General features: G+C 37.2%; 1 protein-coding gene across 1 annotated transcript in view; it reads left to right on the forward strand.

Moving 5' to 3' along the window:
- Positions 1-10004: 10004 nt before the first annotated feature.
- LOC110093379 (probable cadmium/zinc-transporting ATPase HMA1, chloroplastic) overlaps positions 10005-15671 on the forward strand; it is a 29237-nt gene continuing 23570 nt past the window's right edge. The window contains exons 1-5 of the mRNA XM_020818249.2: positions 10005-10674; positions 11921-12071; positions 12168-12352; positions 13440-13586; positions 14871-15066. Of these exons, the coding sequence (XP_020673908.1) occupies positions 10174-10674; positions 11921-12071; positions 12168-12352; positions 13440-13586; positions 14871-15066 (1180 nt within the window). The 5' untranslated portion in view covers positions 10005-10173. The remainder of the gene's footprint in view (positions 10675-11920; positions 12072-12167; positions 12353-13439; positions 13587-14870; positions 15067-15671) is intronic.

The raw sequence follows: 15671 nt of genomic DNA on the forward strand, positions 1-15671 counted from the left end.
GAGGAAGGGTAAGTTGGGAGTGTCCAATCAGATGGCTCGTAGGGATTCTTTTGATCATAGGTCTTTCATTAACTATTTGAGTGCCTTAACGGTGTCAGAATTCGACGATTTTGGGCTCGTTAGATTCTTCTTGTCGAGCCACTAGATTTGACTATAAGCATGTCATATTTGAAAGTCATTTGATCATTTAATTGATGCTTTGAAGCATCCAAGTATGCTTTGACCTCTTAATTTGGGCTGAAGTTGGCGTTGTTGGGTTTGTCTCCTTGAGATGTTCAATTTGACTATAAGTTTGCTAAATTAGGTTTTAGGATGGTTCCAAAATTAATTTTTGAAATCTTCAATTCATATTTGCATCGAGATTCGTGCCCAACCAAGTTGAATTTTTGGTGACATATCAGTAAGTTTATTAAATAAAATCAATTTCCATAAATTAGTTGGCATAACATAATCCATCTCAGCTTAGCATCCTCAAATCACCACAGACCATATTTGCTCACCCTATTGATCCTCTGTTATTATAATCTATCCATAAAAAACTACATGAAAATCAAAATAATTATTAATGAATAAAAAATAATATTAAAAATTAACTGTTATTTAAATTATTTCAACTTCAACCGCCAACTTCTTCTTGAATGGCTTTATACCTTTATTACTTCACTATGAAAAAGAGATCGCCATCAGTATAGAGCTTATAGTAATAACACTCAAATAAGATCCAAACATACTAAAATCTTAGATATTACAATAATTATTGAAAAAAAAATAGCAATGAAATATAACAAGTATATATAAGGAAATATACCACCAATTGTTAATAATTAAATATAAGAATCAATAAAAAAAAAAAAACACACAATCACATAAGTAAACATCATTAATGATCAAATCTTTTCCCTAGCAGTCGTAAAAATGCTACGTAAAAGCTTTGTAGAGGACAACAATTACGACTGTTCAGCAGCGGTTTCAAAGTAGCTGTAAAGATTTTTTTGCCTGTTAAAACCTCCACTGAATCCTAAATTAAGTGCTACCGAAGCCTTTTTTTTTTCTTGTAGTGATTAATAAATTACATTATATATTTTGTGAAAGATGTTTTCTCCAATTGGAGTGTATATTGATATTAGTAAAATCCATTGATTAACTAAAATCTTACATTATTGATGGATCATTATTACTCATAACCTATATATAACATAATACTATTATAATGGTGGAGCACATTGAGTGAGCTTACATTAAAATTTAGCATCTAACTATCATAATGTCACCTTGTCCAAAGGAATTTTGGGACTTGAGTGCTTATACTATACACTCTCTTCATTTGATAAATATTTCATGCTTCTGGACCTATGTTGTAACTCAAATCCTTTCATATATTTAGAGCAAAGATATTCCCTCCTTAACAGCATATCCCTCCGTAATTGACCCTTGAGTTATGTAATGTCTCAAGATTAAATTTGGAAAAATTATTATTTTTATCTTTTAAAATCAACATCAAAGATATATATCTATTCCTCTTTATCAGTAATAAAATCATAGATCAGCGAAAACAAATTATATTAATCAAAACATTCATATGCATCTATATTCATTGACAAAATAATTACAAACAATACATATATCATATAATTATAATCTATCATCACCGGTTCTAAGTACAAAAGAATAGCTAAACAACATAAATAAATAAACTAACAATAAACATGGAGAATCCTAATCTTATCAATCTCATACAAATGATCCTCTATCATGACCTGAAATCATTTAAATCACATATAATGAGCTAAATAGCCCAGCATGTCACTAAAATTCTATAATTGAATTCAAAACAAGGTAAAGAATAAGCAGTATACATGTCATATGTCAATTCATAATAGTAACATTCATATGATCAAAAATTAATGAAGAAACCGTTAAACTTACATGCAATAGTAGCAAAATCTATAAATAACAAAGCAGTACGGTACGAAAGCTACTAAAGTAGTATAATATGGAAATTAATAAACTAGTATGAGTATCAAATCAATAAAGCAACCATTGTATCAGTACTATTAATCAATAAACAAGCATATAAAGTGGTAAAGCTCATATCAAAGCAGTAAAATCTTATAACAATGTACACTATATCAATATCAAATTAGTATTTTAATCACATGCTCAGTATGTGATCACATACTCAGTATATTACATGCTTAGCATGTTACATACTCAATATGCCATATGCTTAATATCAATATGGTAAAATAGTATAAGTAATCAATAAAATGAATCAGTAACAATAACATTAACAGCAAATCAGTAGTAATATTATTAACAATTATGTAACTATATCGATGGGTGTATCAGTACTAGTAAATCAATGCTATAATAATAATCCATACGATGCAGTAAATCAATACATCATCAGTAAAGCCGTATAGTAACAATGAATTCGTAACATGCATTTCAACAGTCACACTAATTAAGTAAGAAGTTCTGATTTAAGCAGTGTTTTTTTAGTAAGCATTAATTCATATCAGTATCATGTTGGCTCAGTAAATAAAGTCATCACTATTTGGTTGTCAACATAGTACTAACTTCTTATAACTCCCAATTAGTATAACGTGAATCAATAAAAGATAACACTAAACCACAATATTTAAAGGAAAGCCCATCGGCCAACCATCATGTACATGTCAGTTAGTCTCTAGTCAACGTCAATGCAACTAGCTTTTACTTATCATCGCACATATTATTATACAATATAATAATAATAATAATAGCGACTAGCTATTACATAATCACATACCCATTTTTATTTTTAATGCTTACATTAATAATATGCTTAAATAAAAATATTCAATTTTTATATAGTGTAAATCATACCAAATTCAATAACTTCTATTTTACTTAGTGAAATTCATAAATATTATAGTTAAAATGTCAAAATTAATTAGTGAGATGACATATAAAAAGTTGTGCGGTAAAAGTTTAAAAAAGCAGGAAAAATATAATAAAATTAGTTTTTAAGAGAATTAAGCGGTCAAAACTAAAATATTTGAAAACACAAATAGGATTAGAATCACATATCTCAATTTGAATAATTTTTGTAAATGTAACAAAGCAATTAAAAGACCAAAAATTTAGAATTTTCTTTCTCTCTCCCCCTTTCTTCTTCCCTTCTTCTCTCCCTTGCTCGTTAAGCTGGCACTGTCCAAGGAAATGAGGAACACTAAGTGGATAAAAGACTATAAAAAATTGGGTTTTAGTGGGTAGCGCCGCAACGCCATCACTTAGGGCTGCAGTACTGCATTGCACCACTTAACTCCGCAGTGCTCAAAGAATTAGCTTCGCAGCGCTCCAATTCATATAAAAAATTAGCTTTTTTTTCAATTATTTTCAAAAAACTTTGGGTTGTTACAGGTTATGCCTTATAGCCAAAAAAGTTCTATAATGCTAATAAAACCTATAAATTGTATAAGATCTAATGAATGCCTAAATATATGACATTAATGAATGGTACATAATTGTATGTTAGCTCTTAAATGGGTACATCCATCTATAATTATTAGTTTGCATCTAAAAGAATCAAATTGATATAATAAGATTTATTTTAGAACAAAAGTAAGAAATAGAGAAATATATGGGAATGTAAACTAGGAATTCAATTCTTAAAATGCATCAAGATTTACATTTTAAAAAAGTTTTGAACAACTAAAAACTACTCATTTCTTAATAACGGGGAAGTATAACCAAACTAGTTAGAAACATATAAAATTCTTTCACCATAAAATGTGAGGTTGTGATGCAAATAACCTACATTCCTCACTCTCTCAACAAATCACCTAAAGGTATATCACCCAATTGCACATTAATTTGAAACCCCACCCTTCCCCAACCATTTTGGTCATCCAAAGACCCATTGCCTTTAAGCCCACCATCCCAAGACCCTTAATCCATAACCCCTCCACTTTGATAGTCTGATCCCAAAATCACCTTCCTCATGCCACCACTAGATCCCCCTCCCAACCCAATCATGCCATCTTGAGACACCATCCCTTGATAAATCTCCTAGCACCTGCAACCCCAGTGTTCAAGACCCTCACTTAATTCACACTGTCTCAAGACTTCCTACCACCTTTGATCTTGTCATCCAATACGCCTTCCACATTTTACAGTGGCTATATACATCCACCTAGGATTGTAAGTGAGTTGAATTAGCTCCTGATCAAGTGTGAACTCAACTTGATAATGAGCTTATGAGTCAAATTTCTCTAGTCATGAGCTTGACCTCAAGCACAAATTATAACACATTTCTTTAATGATCTTAACCTCGAGATCAGCATTCAACATGACTCAATTACACCCCTAAAATCACCTCATTGCCACAACCTCCTCTTGCATTATCATTCACAAAAGTATATTATAATCATGTTACCCATAATGTTATTTGCTATTAATGTAATGAAATTGGAATACTTTGGTATATTATGTATAGTTCATTAAATATGAAATGAATATCGATACTTTTTAAATTTGAATTTTATTTAGTTATGAATATGCGGCTAAACAAAATTATGAAGTGTTGTGCGGTTGATATAGCAATATGACACATGCATATATAACAATTATTATGTTTGAAAATGGGTGGTTGATATAGCAACAGTCCATGTTATACCAAAAATGTACTCAATTTTCAATAATTTTTTCTTGGACATTATTTGAATCATCAAGCCCTTGTTTCAATATAGGTGGTTGATATAGCACTAGGCCCAAAGATGATTTGAACATTGTTCTGTGAAACATGTATGAGCCAGCAAGAAAGACCTTCGGGCGAAGGAACATGGAGAAAAAGAGAGATACAGAGAGACAGAGAGTTGGGAAAATATATTGTATTGAATGAATATTATTACATAATGAGCTAGTATATATAGAGGACATAAATTAGAGATACAAGAGAATAGTTCTGGACCCGATTCTGGACCAGAGACATGTCTGATGTCTTAACAGTCCCCCGCAAATTAATCATTCGGTAAGAGAATGGTTAATTTGTTTCTTAGGTCCAGAAATCGATTGATTAGAAGGGATTTGGTTAGAATGTCTGCGAGCTGATCGGTAGAACATATGTGAGCGATGCTCACGTTACCGTGTTGAATGTGGCTACTGATAAAGTGATAGTCAATTTCAATGTGTTTTGTCCATGCGTGAAAGTCAGGGTTGTTGGCGTGGGCAATCGCTGAAGTGTTATCATAATGTATGATCGTAGGTTTTTGCTGAGGGATGCCGAGATCAGCTGCCAGTCGCCGAATCCACAGAACGTCCGACGTTGCCGAGGACAGAGATTTATACTCCGCCTCTGTAGATGATCTTGCAACTGTATTTTGCTTCTTGATGGACCACGAAATTAGGTTCGGACCTAGGAAAGTGCAAAATCCATATATGGACTTTCGATCGGTGGGATTGGCAGCCCAATCGACGTCTGTGTAGCATTGTAGTGTGAGTGCACCGGCGTTGATCAGAAGGTCGAACTGTAGTGTTCCCTTGAGATATCGTAGTAAGCGCTTGAGTGCTTGATAGTCTCTGTTGCGGAGATGATGCATTTGTTGACATATAGCATTTGTTGCGAACGCTATGTCTGGTCGGGTGATAGACAAATATTGCAAAGAACTCGCTAGTTTGCGAAATAGCTGGGGATCGGAATATGGCTGGTTGTCCGGGCTTTTGGATGGTCTGATTGTAGATGGAGATGTCGACGGCTTGCAGTCCACGAAACCTGCAGTGTTCAGAAGATTTTATGCGTAGTGTGATTGAGTCAAGAAATATCCTGAGTTATTTTTAATCACCTGAATTCCCAAGTAGAGCGAGATGTCTCCTAGCTATTTAAGACTGAATTTCGAACGAAGAGACTGTAGAGTTTTGGTTAGTTTGACGTTTTCATTTCTGGTAATCAAAATATCATCCACGTATATAAGGATGAACATCTTTATGTCGTTTTGTTTGAATACAAGGAGAGATGGATCTGCCTTGCTGAATTGGAACCCCAACTTTTGTAGGAACTTTGTTAGCTTTTGAAACCATTGCCTTAGTGATTGTTTTAATCCATAGATGGATTTGCGGAGTCGACAGACGTGCTGTGGGTATTGATTGTGTTTGAAGCCTCTCGGTTGTTTCATGTAGACCTCGTCGTGTAGATCGCCATGAAGGAAAGCATTTGAGACGTCCAACTGTGTGATATACCATTTCTGAGTTAAAGCAACGGTTAGAAGCATTCAAATCATTACCATTTTGGCGACTGGGCTAAACATCTCGATGAAGTTGACTCCGAATTCTTGAGAGCAACCTTGTGCTACAAGTTGGGCTTTGTACGTGTCGACTTGTCCATCAGGTTTTAGCTTTGTTTTGAACGTCCATCTACTTCTGAGTATGGGCTTGTCAACCGGAGCCAGTACTAGTGTCCAGGTTCCTTAAGTTTGCAAAGCTAGGAATTCGGAGGACATTGCCGCTCACCAGTTGGCGTGTTTTGCTGCTTCCGTGTAGGAGGTGAGAGTAGACTGTTCGGGCAATGTGGCGGATAACGTGAATATTTGTTTTAGCTTTGAGATGCCCAAGCGTAGGCAAGTCTGCATGTGATGTATGATTGGAATAGCCTGGGACGAGCCAACACTTGTAGAGTTCTCGTGGGCCAGATGGAGGGAGAATGAACTCTCATTGGAGTTGATTGGTTGTCTGGTCATATTCAGCTGGTTGGGAGTCTCGTGCAAACAGTTGTTAGAAGAGATGGCAGATGCTGGAACCAGAAGTAGGGGAGAATAGTGCTTCGACTGAGGCATATTATGTTGAATTGGTCGATTGTAAGAGTACGGGAAAATGTGTTCGTGGAATACCACATGCCGAGAAATATATATCCTGTTGTTGATAATGTCGAGACAACGATAGCCTTTCTGCTGAGTGGAGTATCCTAGGAAGATACATTCCTGGGAGCGAGGTGAAAGCTTGTTGGGCACATACGATCTTGTCCAGGGAAAGCAAAGACACATGAATGTACGCAGCTGATTGTATGATGTCAGGTTGCCGTAAAGACGAGAATAGGGAGTTTGATCTTGAATGGCGGATGAAGGAAGCCTGTTAATGAGGTAGTTTTCCATGGACACCGCTTCTGCCCAAAAAGAGGTCGGAAGGTTTGCCGCGTGAACCATAGTGCGGGTGAGATCAATGAGATGCCTGTTCTTCCTTTCCGCGGTCCCGTTCTATTCAGGAGTATGTGGGCAGCTGGTTTGATGAGTAATACCTTGCTGAGCCAGAATATTGCGGAACTCATTGCTGTTAAATTCGTCGCCGCCGTTTGTCAGAAATGTTTGAATGCGGGTATTGAATTTTGTGTTAACAAGAGCACAAAGATGTTTAAATTTAGTAAGGACTTCATCTTTTGTTTGAATTAGGAAAAACCATGTAAAGCATGTGTAATCATCGACGAAAATGATGTAAAATCAAAACCCTTTCAAGGAAATCGAGGGAGCCGGTCCCCACACGTCCGAGTGGACGAGCTGAAACGGTTTATTACATGCGGATATACTACGGGAAAAAGAATGTTTATGACTTTTAGAAATATTACATGAAATGCAAACATTATTAGAAGATCCTAAAGAAATTTCAGATACATTTTTCACCAGAATTTGGAGCTTGCGAAGGTGCGGGTGACCGAGACGTGCGTGCCAGGAGAATTTTGGCATTTGGGCCGTGTTGAGAGCAGCTTCTTTATTGATGGAAGGAGCCTTGATGTGGTACAGGCCATTGCGAATTGGACCTCGGAGAAGCACCTGATTGTCCTGTAGATTCTTAATGACGAATTCATTAGCAGTGAATGATATAGAAATATTGTTATCATAAGTTAAACGGGAAACAGATAGCAGATTATGAGAGATGGACGGAACATGTAAGATCTTTTTCAGGTTAAGCTTACTATTGGATTCGGGTAAGGGTAGAAGTCCTTGGCCCGAGTTTTGAATTGAGAGATTGCTGCCGTTGGCGATGGAGACTGAGTCGCAGCCATTGTATGGGGTCGATTGCTGAAGGTTCGTTGCGTCCGTCGTGAAATGAGAGGAAGCCCCTGAGTCGTTGGTGGGGACATGTTGCTGTTGTGCCGTAAGAGCCCGCTGGTTGGTCGGAGGTGTGTAGCTTAGATTACAACGATGCCAGCAATTGATCGCCGAGTGCACCGTTTTTCCACAGATTTGACACTGAGGTCGCGGATATTGGTTTCTTGTTGTGGCCTGCGGGTCAGCGGAGGGTTGTCTCTCAGCCGATGGTTGTCGAGAGCTGTATCTTCCACGGGATTTATTTGATTTACCGTGGTAGTTTGACGATTTGTTGGTGAACAGAGCCATGGACTCGGAATGTTGGCTTTCTTAGAGCTGTTGGTGTTGAAGATTTATTTCATCACTGCTTAACAGAGAGTATAAATCATCAAGATTTATGGGTTGAAGAGAGGTGCGAATAGCAGTTTTGAATGGGTTGTAAGCGGAGGGTAACCCATTGAGGATGTAAAGAACGATGTCCTCGGTGTCGACCGTGGATCCTGCCGCTGCGGTGTTGTCCACGAGTGTCTTGATTTGGTCGAGATATTGTTGCATCGTTCTATCTTTCATTTGCATTTGATGAACATCGTTCTTGAGATGTATTACCTGCGATCGATCTGTGGGTTGAAGATGGCGTTCTAGAGTGATCCAAACGTCGTGAGATGTGCGAAGCGTGATTACATACGGAAGAATGGAGGGGGAGATTGTGGAGAGCAGAGTGGAGACAAGATTGCGGTCTGTAAGAATCCAGCGATTTCACTCAGATTCTTCAGATTCTGGTGGGCAGACGACCTGACCGGTGAGATGCTCGCTGTAGCCATTTGCGGAGAAATGCTGGAACAGTTGCAGCCTCCAGATCGAGTAGTTTTCGGTAGTGAGGGAGGTGGGAACCAGATTCTTGATATTGGATATCAAGAATTTGAGATGGGATGGGATAAGAAGATCGGTTTCTTTGTTAAGGATCATGGAGGTAGTCCGGCAAGAACTGGTTGAGTCTTCTTCCGCCATGATTGATCAAGAAGACGATGCGAAGCTTTTTCGCTCTGATACCATGTGAAACAGGTACGAGCCAGCAAGAGAGACCTTCGGGCGAAGGAACAGGGAGAAACAGAGAGATACATAGAGACAGAGAGTTGGGAAAATATAATGTATTGAATGAATATTATTACAGAATGAGCTAGTATATATAGAGGACATAAACTGGAGATACAAGAGAACCGTTCTGGACCCAGTTCTGGACCGGAGACATGTCTGATGTCTTAACACGTTCAAATATTTTTCAATCATTTTTTAAAATTTTTTCTTAGACCCTTCATCTAGTTTTACATTCAAATTCTATCAAAACGTACTCAATTTTCATAAATTCTTATCCACATGACAACTACAAATTGTATGAATCATCAAATGACACTTTCATTATATGCCATAACAACATTGTTTAAACATTGACATACCTTTAACCCACATTGTTCTAGTTCAATGTCTCAACATTCTTCAATTGCTGTAAGTCAAAACCTCATTAAGAAATCAATAATATTCACAACATGAAATGCAATACCATGTCTAGAGGCAATATGAACAAATATTGCTTATTTGTATTCCGAGCGAAAATGTAATATTTTGAATGAGATTTATATGCTTTAAAATATTTTTTTCCTAAATACACAATATAATATTCTAAAAAAAAAAGAAAGATTAATTCAACTAAGCATATAATTGTAATAGAATTTTGCTTCATTATATTAAATTTATGAAGAGACACTTTTGAAATCTAAAAGAAAGAGAGAAGAGAAATGTAATTTATGATGTATCAATATATTTATTATTCATATATAATGTTATTTTTAATTTTATTTAATTAAATATATTTTTTGAGCATAAAATTCCGTCAAAATTAGGACTTTTGTCTTGCATATTACCCGTTATAAAGCTCCTCTATCCGCCTCTGCGGGTCGTCGCGGTCGGCGTCGTCGGTCGTCATCCTATTCTTCCGTCAATTTCCGTACTGAAATGAGCTCATGGTGTTGATAATCTGGTTGATCGCACAATAGTCCTATTTCCTCCTTCCTAGCCCTTCCCCTCTCTTTGCTGCGATCTATCGTCGGCGAAACTCCTTATGGCTTCCTTCTTCCTCTCCTCTTCCGCCTCCGTCGGCCTTCCACCAACGCATCAAGCCCTTGTCCGCCGGATTCGGCAACCGTCTCCTTTGATCTCCTCCTCTATGCGTTGCGGCGTCTCCTCAGTACCCTCGCCGCCTACTCTTCTCTGGAGATACCCTAGAATTTCGCCTTCGCGGCCGCGCCTTCTCCTCACTCGTCTACCCAGTGGGGTAGGATGCGGAGCTCACGAACACCACCACCCTCATGATCACCAGCACCATCATGGGCACGAACAAACATGCGAATTGGAGCTCAACGGTGTGCAGAAGGCAATCCTCCGCTTCGCCAAGGCGGTGGGATGGGTAGATCTCGCTGACCTTCTCCGGGAGCATCTTCAACTTTGCTGCTGCTCCATGATTCTGCTTCTCTTGTCGGCCGCCTGCCCCTACGTTCTACCGGCGCGTGCTGCCAAGCTTCTCCAGAACGCTTTTATCTCCATTGCGTTCCCATTAATTGGGGTATGGCTTTTTCTGCTTCCTCAGAGATGGTCTCGTTGTTCTTATACCGGTTGGTATAATTGCATATTGGCTTGAAATCATTTGGTTATGGATCGGCTATTGCCTTGGCTTTGTGGTAGGATCTTTCATGTAATAAATTTTGGGGTAAGGCTTTTGTAGATTCAAAGATCAAATGTTTTATGATTATGTTGTCCTTGCAGCTGCTCAGATTGCTCAAGCTGGAACCTTAGGTTGCATAAACTGGGTTTCTCTCTATCGGGTGGCGTTTAGGCCGAAATACTAGGAAAAATTTAGGGACCTATTAGATAAATCTCACATAATATTTTTGGCATAAGCTCTTTAAGCTTAAAGCTTCCCACTTGCTATTCTGTGTGTGGTAAAACCCTTCCTGTCTGAGTTAATTCATATTTTAGCTGCCACGGCTTTTTGTTTCCAATAAGATTGGCGTGGCATGTTGTGTTCTTTACCTTAATAGGCTCTCGAGTGAACAATCACCTTAATAGATTGGCATTTGGCAGCATGATTTTGTCAAATTTGTGTTAGTCTGTCCTTAGTTTTCTTCATGTCTTATGATTATCTCCTGGTGAAGAAACTATACTAGTAGTAGTCTTGTCATTTTATGTATCATACTTGTTATGAATGGGATTTGGTTACTTTTAGGCTTTATTGAAGCTCATAGCAAGCTAATATATTGCCATGTACTTTGGACGTTATATTATCTAATATATTAGAAACTAGGATGGTAATGATTTCTGATGTCAATTGGATACCTTTGAGGACACATTATGATGATGTTTTGTTGAGGCTTGCCTTATTTTGCGAACTGCTAGGCAAAAAAGCATTGTGTATACTCATCAAATGATATGACTTGCATTTTCATTGTTTGATGCGGTGCAAGATTTAATAAATGCCATTATGCATGAAACATTTCATCCCATGAGTATTCTTAAATGGGCCCAACTTGATTTATTTGAATGGGGGCTCAATTTTAATTGAAATTTAAAAGTGTCTGCTTTCTTGGATAGTATGGTCAATGACCTTGCATGTGGTCTTCTAGTCTTTCACAAATTTATCTACATTTGTTTCATATGCTTATGTCAATGTCTGTGATTTGGTTTATTATGCATAAAAGGCAATTTTATGGACAAAAAGTTTCTTACTAAGTCATACTTTTGTCTTAAGATGCATCCCTAATTTTTTTTTAGTGTTGAAAATTTCTGAAGGTTTTTTCATAGACGTGTTTTAGGTTTCAGCAGCACTTGATGCTGTCCTAAATGTTGCTGGTGGAAAAATAAACATCCATGTTCTCATGGCCTTAGCAGCATTTGCATCGATTTTCATGGGAAATTCTTTGGAAGGTGCACTACTTCTTGCTATGTTTAATCTAGCCCACATAGGTATGTTGCATATATTTTGTTTCTGTATAGCATCATTTTCCTTACTATTCTAGGTTGTCCACCCTGCTGTTGTTGATAATGACATCTTTTGTGTAGCGGAAGAGTATTTCACTAGGAGGTCAAATGTTGATGTTAAGGAGTTGAAGGATAATCATCCTGACTTTGCATTGAAGCTGGAATTAGACGAAGATACATTACCACAGTTCTCAAAATTAAATTATAATAAGATACCTGTGCATCAACTTGAAGTGGGTTCCTATATTTTGGTCCGGGCTGGTGAGGTATGTGTATGAACTTTAAATGTCTCTACTATTGTATAATTTTCTACTATTCTTTCAAAGATAGATACAAAAACTGCTTTATTGCTTTCATTTAAATATCTTAGTATCGCAGTTTGAAATGATGATGCCGTTAGGATGGCATTCTTTAATTGTCTCTCTTGTTATATTCATGCTATATATGCTTTTTGATATTCTTCTATACCACACTCAAGCATATCATGCTTACGAGCCTTCGTTTTTGGATGTAGTTACTAAGCCATTAGAGATTTTAACAGATTTACTGCTGAAAGAACAAACCTTTATTGCTCATCTACATTTAGTTATCAGCTTTTTTTATTGCGCTGCTTAGTTGGAGGATTAATGTCGGGTATTTTATCATTTTAATTTTTTTTTTGATGCATTTTAAACATTGAATGATGGAACTTTTAATTAAGGAAGTTGCTAGGACTTTGATATCATTGTTTCTACACGGTTAATGTACATTTGCTGATCTTAATACCCCTCCCCACACATAGTTACCAGACAATCTGGGAAATGGAAAGGCATTGTCTTCTTTTGTAGGTCTTTACTCAGATTTTGATATTGATGTTACATGGTATTTAATATTTGCTGTTTTTCAGTAAGTGGTAATGTCAAAGATATCTAAATCTACTTGTACTATAGTTTTAATTTGAGTTTCTTTGAACATGTCCACTATTGTTTTCCAGTTGACATTGCATGGCATGGCATGGCATGCACTAATAATTTATAGGTCTCCAAATTAGTTCTTTTGTGAGATCATTTATGTCCTTATTTAAACTAAAATGTCAAAGGACTAAAATGAAACTTCTAAATAATTGAGGATCATTTTTATCCTTCGTTGAGAGCCAAGGTACTATTTTGATCTTTCAGAAAAATTTTGGGGATCAATTCCACCCTTTTCTCTTTTTGTGCCTTTACATGCCTCTTGTTGTGTGCTTGTTTGTAAAGGTGTGAGTATTAATTAATATATATGTGTATAAGTGTAGTCCGTTTTGTCTCTTGTTTGTGAGTTTGAGTGTGTTTGCAGATTACTTGCATCCAAGCCACGTAAATTTTGTTTTCTTAGGCTGTTCCAGTAGATGGAGAAGTTTTCCAAGGAGCATCTACAATTACGATCGAGCATTTAACAGGGGAAAGCAAACCGGTTGACAGAAAGGTTGGGGATATGCTACCAGGCGGTGCTCGGAACCTTGAAGGGATGATGATTGTAAAGGTATTTTTCTTCAAACCTTAGTATTAGCATCATTTCATTTTATCTCCATTGTTTGTCATATCAAATTTTATCCCTCGGCATGTGTTGGGGATCCATTTCTCTGTTCAGTTTTCATTCATTTATCCTTCATTCTAGAAATTTTGTCTTCCATTTTTTTCCCATTGGGTTATCTTTTGTGTCATTCTTGGGCAATAGATCTTTTTGATATGGACCTGCTAGTGATTAGGTCCCGCATGTGTCCATTTTCACTACAGGCTACTCCAATTTAAACCTAGTTTGCTTTGGGTTTATCTAATTTTACCATTAAAGGATTGCCAAATAGCCTATATATCCTGACCATTGTATCCCCATAATGTTAACTGAACATCAGCTTTCCATGTTTGCCATCTTTCGCCAGTAGTCTTTTGCTAAGTTCCAAAAGCTTCAATATTTGGCTGTTGGTTGGTTAACACGGTCTCTACTAACTGCCAACTAATGACCGCAAATCAACACTTACGGCCATCACCAACTACTGACCACATATCAACACTTAAGGCATCTCCAACTGAAAACCCCATTTTCCACCGCAAAATACAGCAAAACTCCAAAATGTGGTAATTCTGCTCCAATCGAACTCCATTTCGCGGGCTTTATCGTCTCGTAACTGTCCTTCTCCATTTTGCGGACAAATCCCATTGACACAAAAATTTAGCGGGTGACTGTTCACCCGCGATGAAATAGCGGCAAAATTGTTGCTCGGTTGGAGCGACGGAAGAACGACAAATAGTTTTTTGTCGTTCCATTGGAGATGCCCTTATGGCCATCACCAATTACTGTCTCTTTGGCTGCCTGTTGACTGATGGCAGCCAAAAGCTGGAGCACTGGGCAGGTAGCAGGCTATGGGCCGATGCGGTGGGTGTTGGTATTGTGAGGGTTTTTTGGTCATTTGGCCTTTTATTAATAATGTGGCAATGTTTTATGGGTTATTAGGAATCAAGTTCACATCTCAGGGACCTGTGTTGACAAGTAAAATGAGGGATCTAATTATTACTAGGAAGCATGCAGACAAATTTAACCTTTAGTTTTAACAAAGTTCCTATCAGAATTGTATACTTGAACACAATTTTCTAATTTACCAATACAATACTATTTTAAACTTATCATGTTTTCTTCCTACGTCTTCCCCTCTTCCTATGCACGTTTTTATGTTCTTAAACTCTTCCAGGCATGTAGCTGATTATGCAGCTAAGAGTAAACTTTATAGTCTATGAAACTGGCTGATTTCCTTTTTTATTCCTGCCTTAGACGACAAAGTCATGGGAAGATTCCACTCTGAACAAAATTGTGCAGTTGACTAAAGAAGGACAGCTAAATAAGCCAAAGTTACAAAGATGGTTAGATGAATTTGGAGAGCAGTACAGTAAGGTTGTTGTAGCGCTATCTTTGATGGTTGCACTTCTTGGTCCATTTATCTTTAAGTGGCCATTTATTGGCACCTCAGGTACTTCACCACCCGAAATACTCCATGATAATAATATAAAAGTGTGTTAATAATAAGAAGACATAACCACATTGTATTACTCAAATGTGCGTGTGCATAATTTTAACCGTTTGTTTTTGGGCTGCCTATGGTATTTGATGTTTTTAAGATTCATTTTCAGTTAGACAATGAGAACTTTTTGTCCATCCTATTTTTCATTTTCATACTTTCTTCCTCATTTTTAATCTCTTTAGCAGACAATTTTTCTCTTAGGGCCTGTTTGGATGCAGGATTTAGGCCGGGTTTAGACAAGATTTGAGCTAAAATCTTCCCAAACTCCGAAAAACACAATATCAAATCTCCCGGTCATCTAAGCTTGACTTCATGAAATTTTTGCCCTAAATCCCGGATTTGGATTTCATAAATCCGACATATTGGCAGATTTAGTCGAAGAAGCAATGTGAAAGGGGAGAAATATTGTTACGCTACAAGCTCCCATCATAACTTCTGATTCAACATCAACAACGTCGTCGTCAAAGGTGAAGAAGCTTCAACGCGAAGCAGAACAGCAATGCCGTCAGAGGTGGATAAGCTCAAAGCGACACTTTCAGAACTCTATTTCACAT

Source organism: Dendrobium catenatum, unplaced genomic scaffold (assembly GCF_001605985.2).
Source record: "Dendrobium catenatum unplaced genomic scaffold, ASM160598v2 fragScaff_scaffold_384, whole genome shotgun sequence".
NCBI lineage: Eukaryota > Viridiplantae > Streptophyta > Magnoliopsida > Asparagales > Orchidaceae > Dendrobium > Dendrobium catenatum.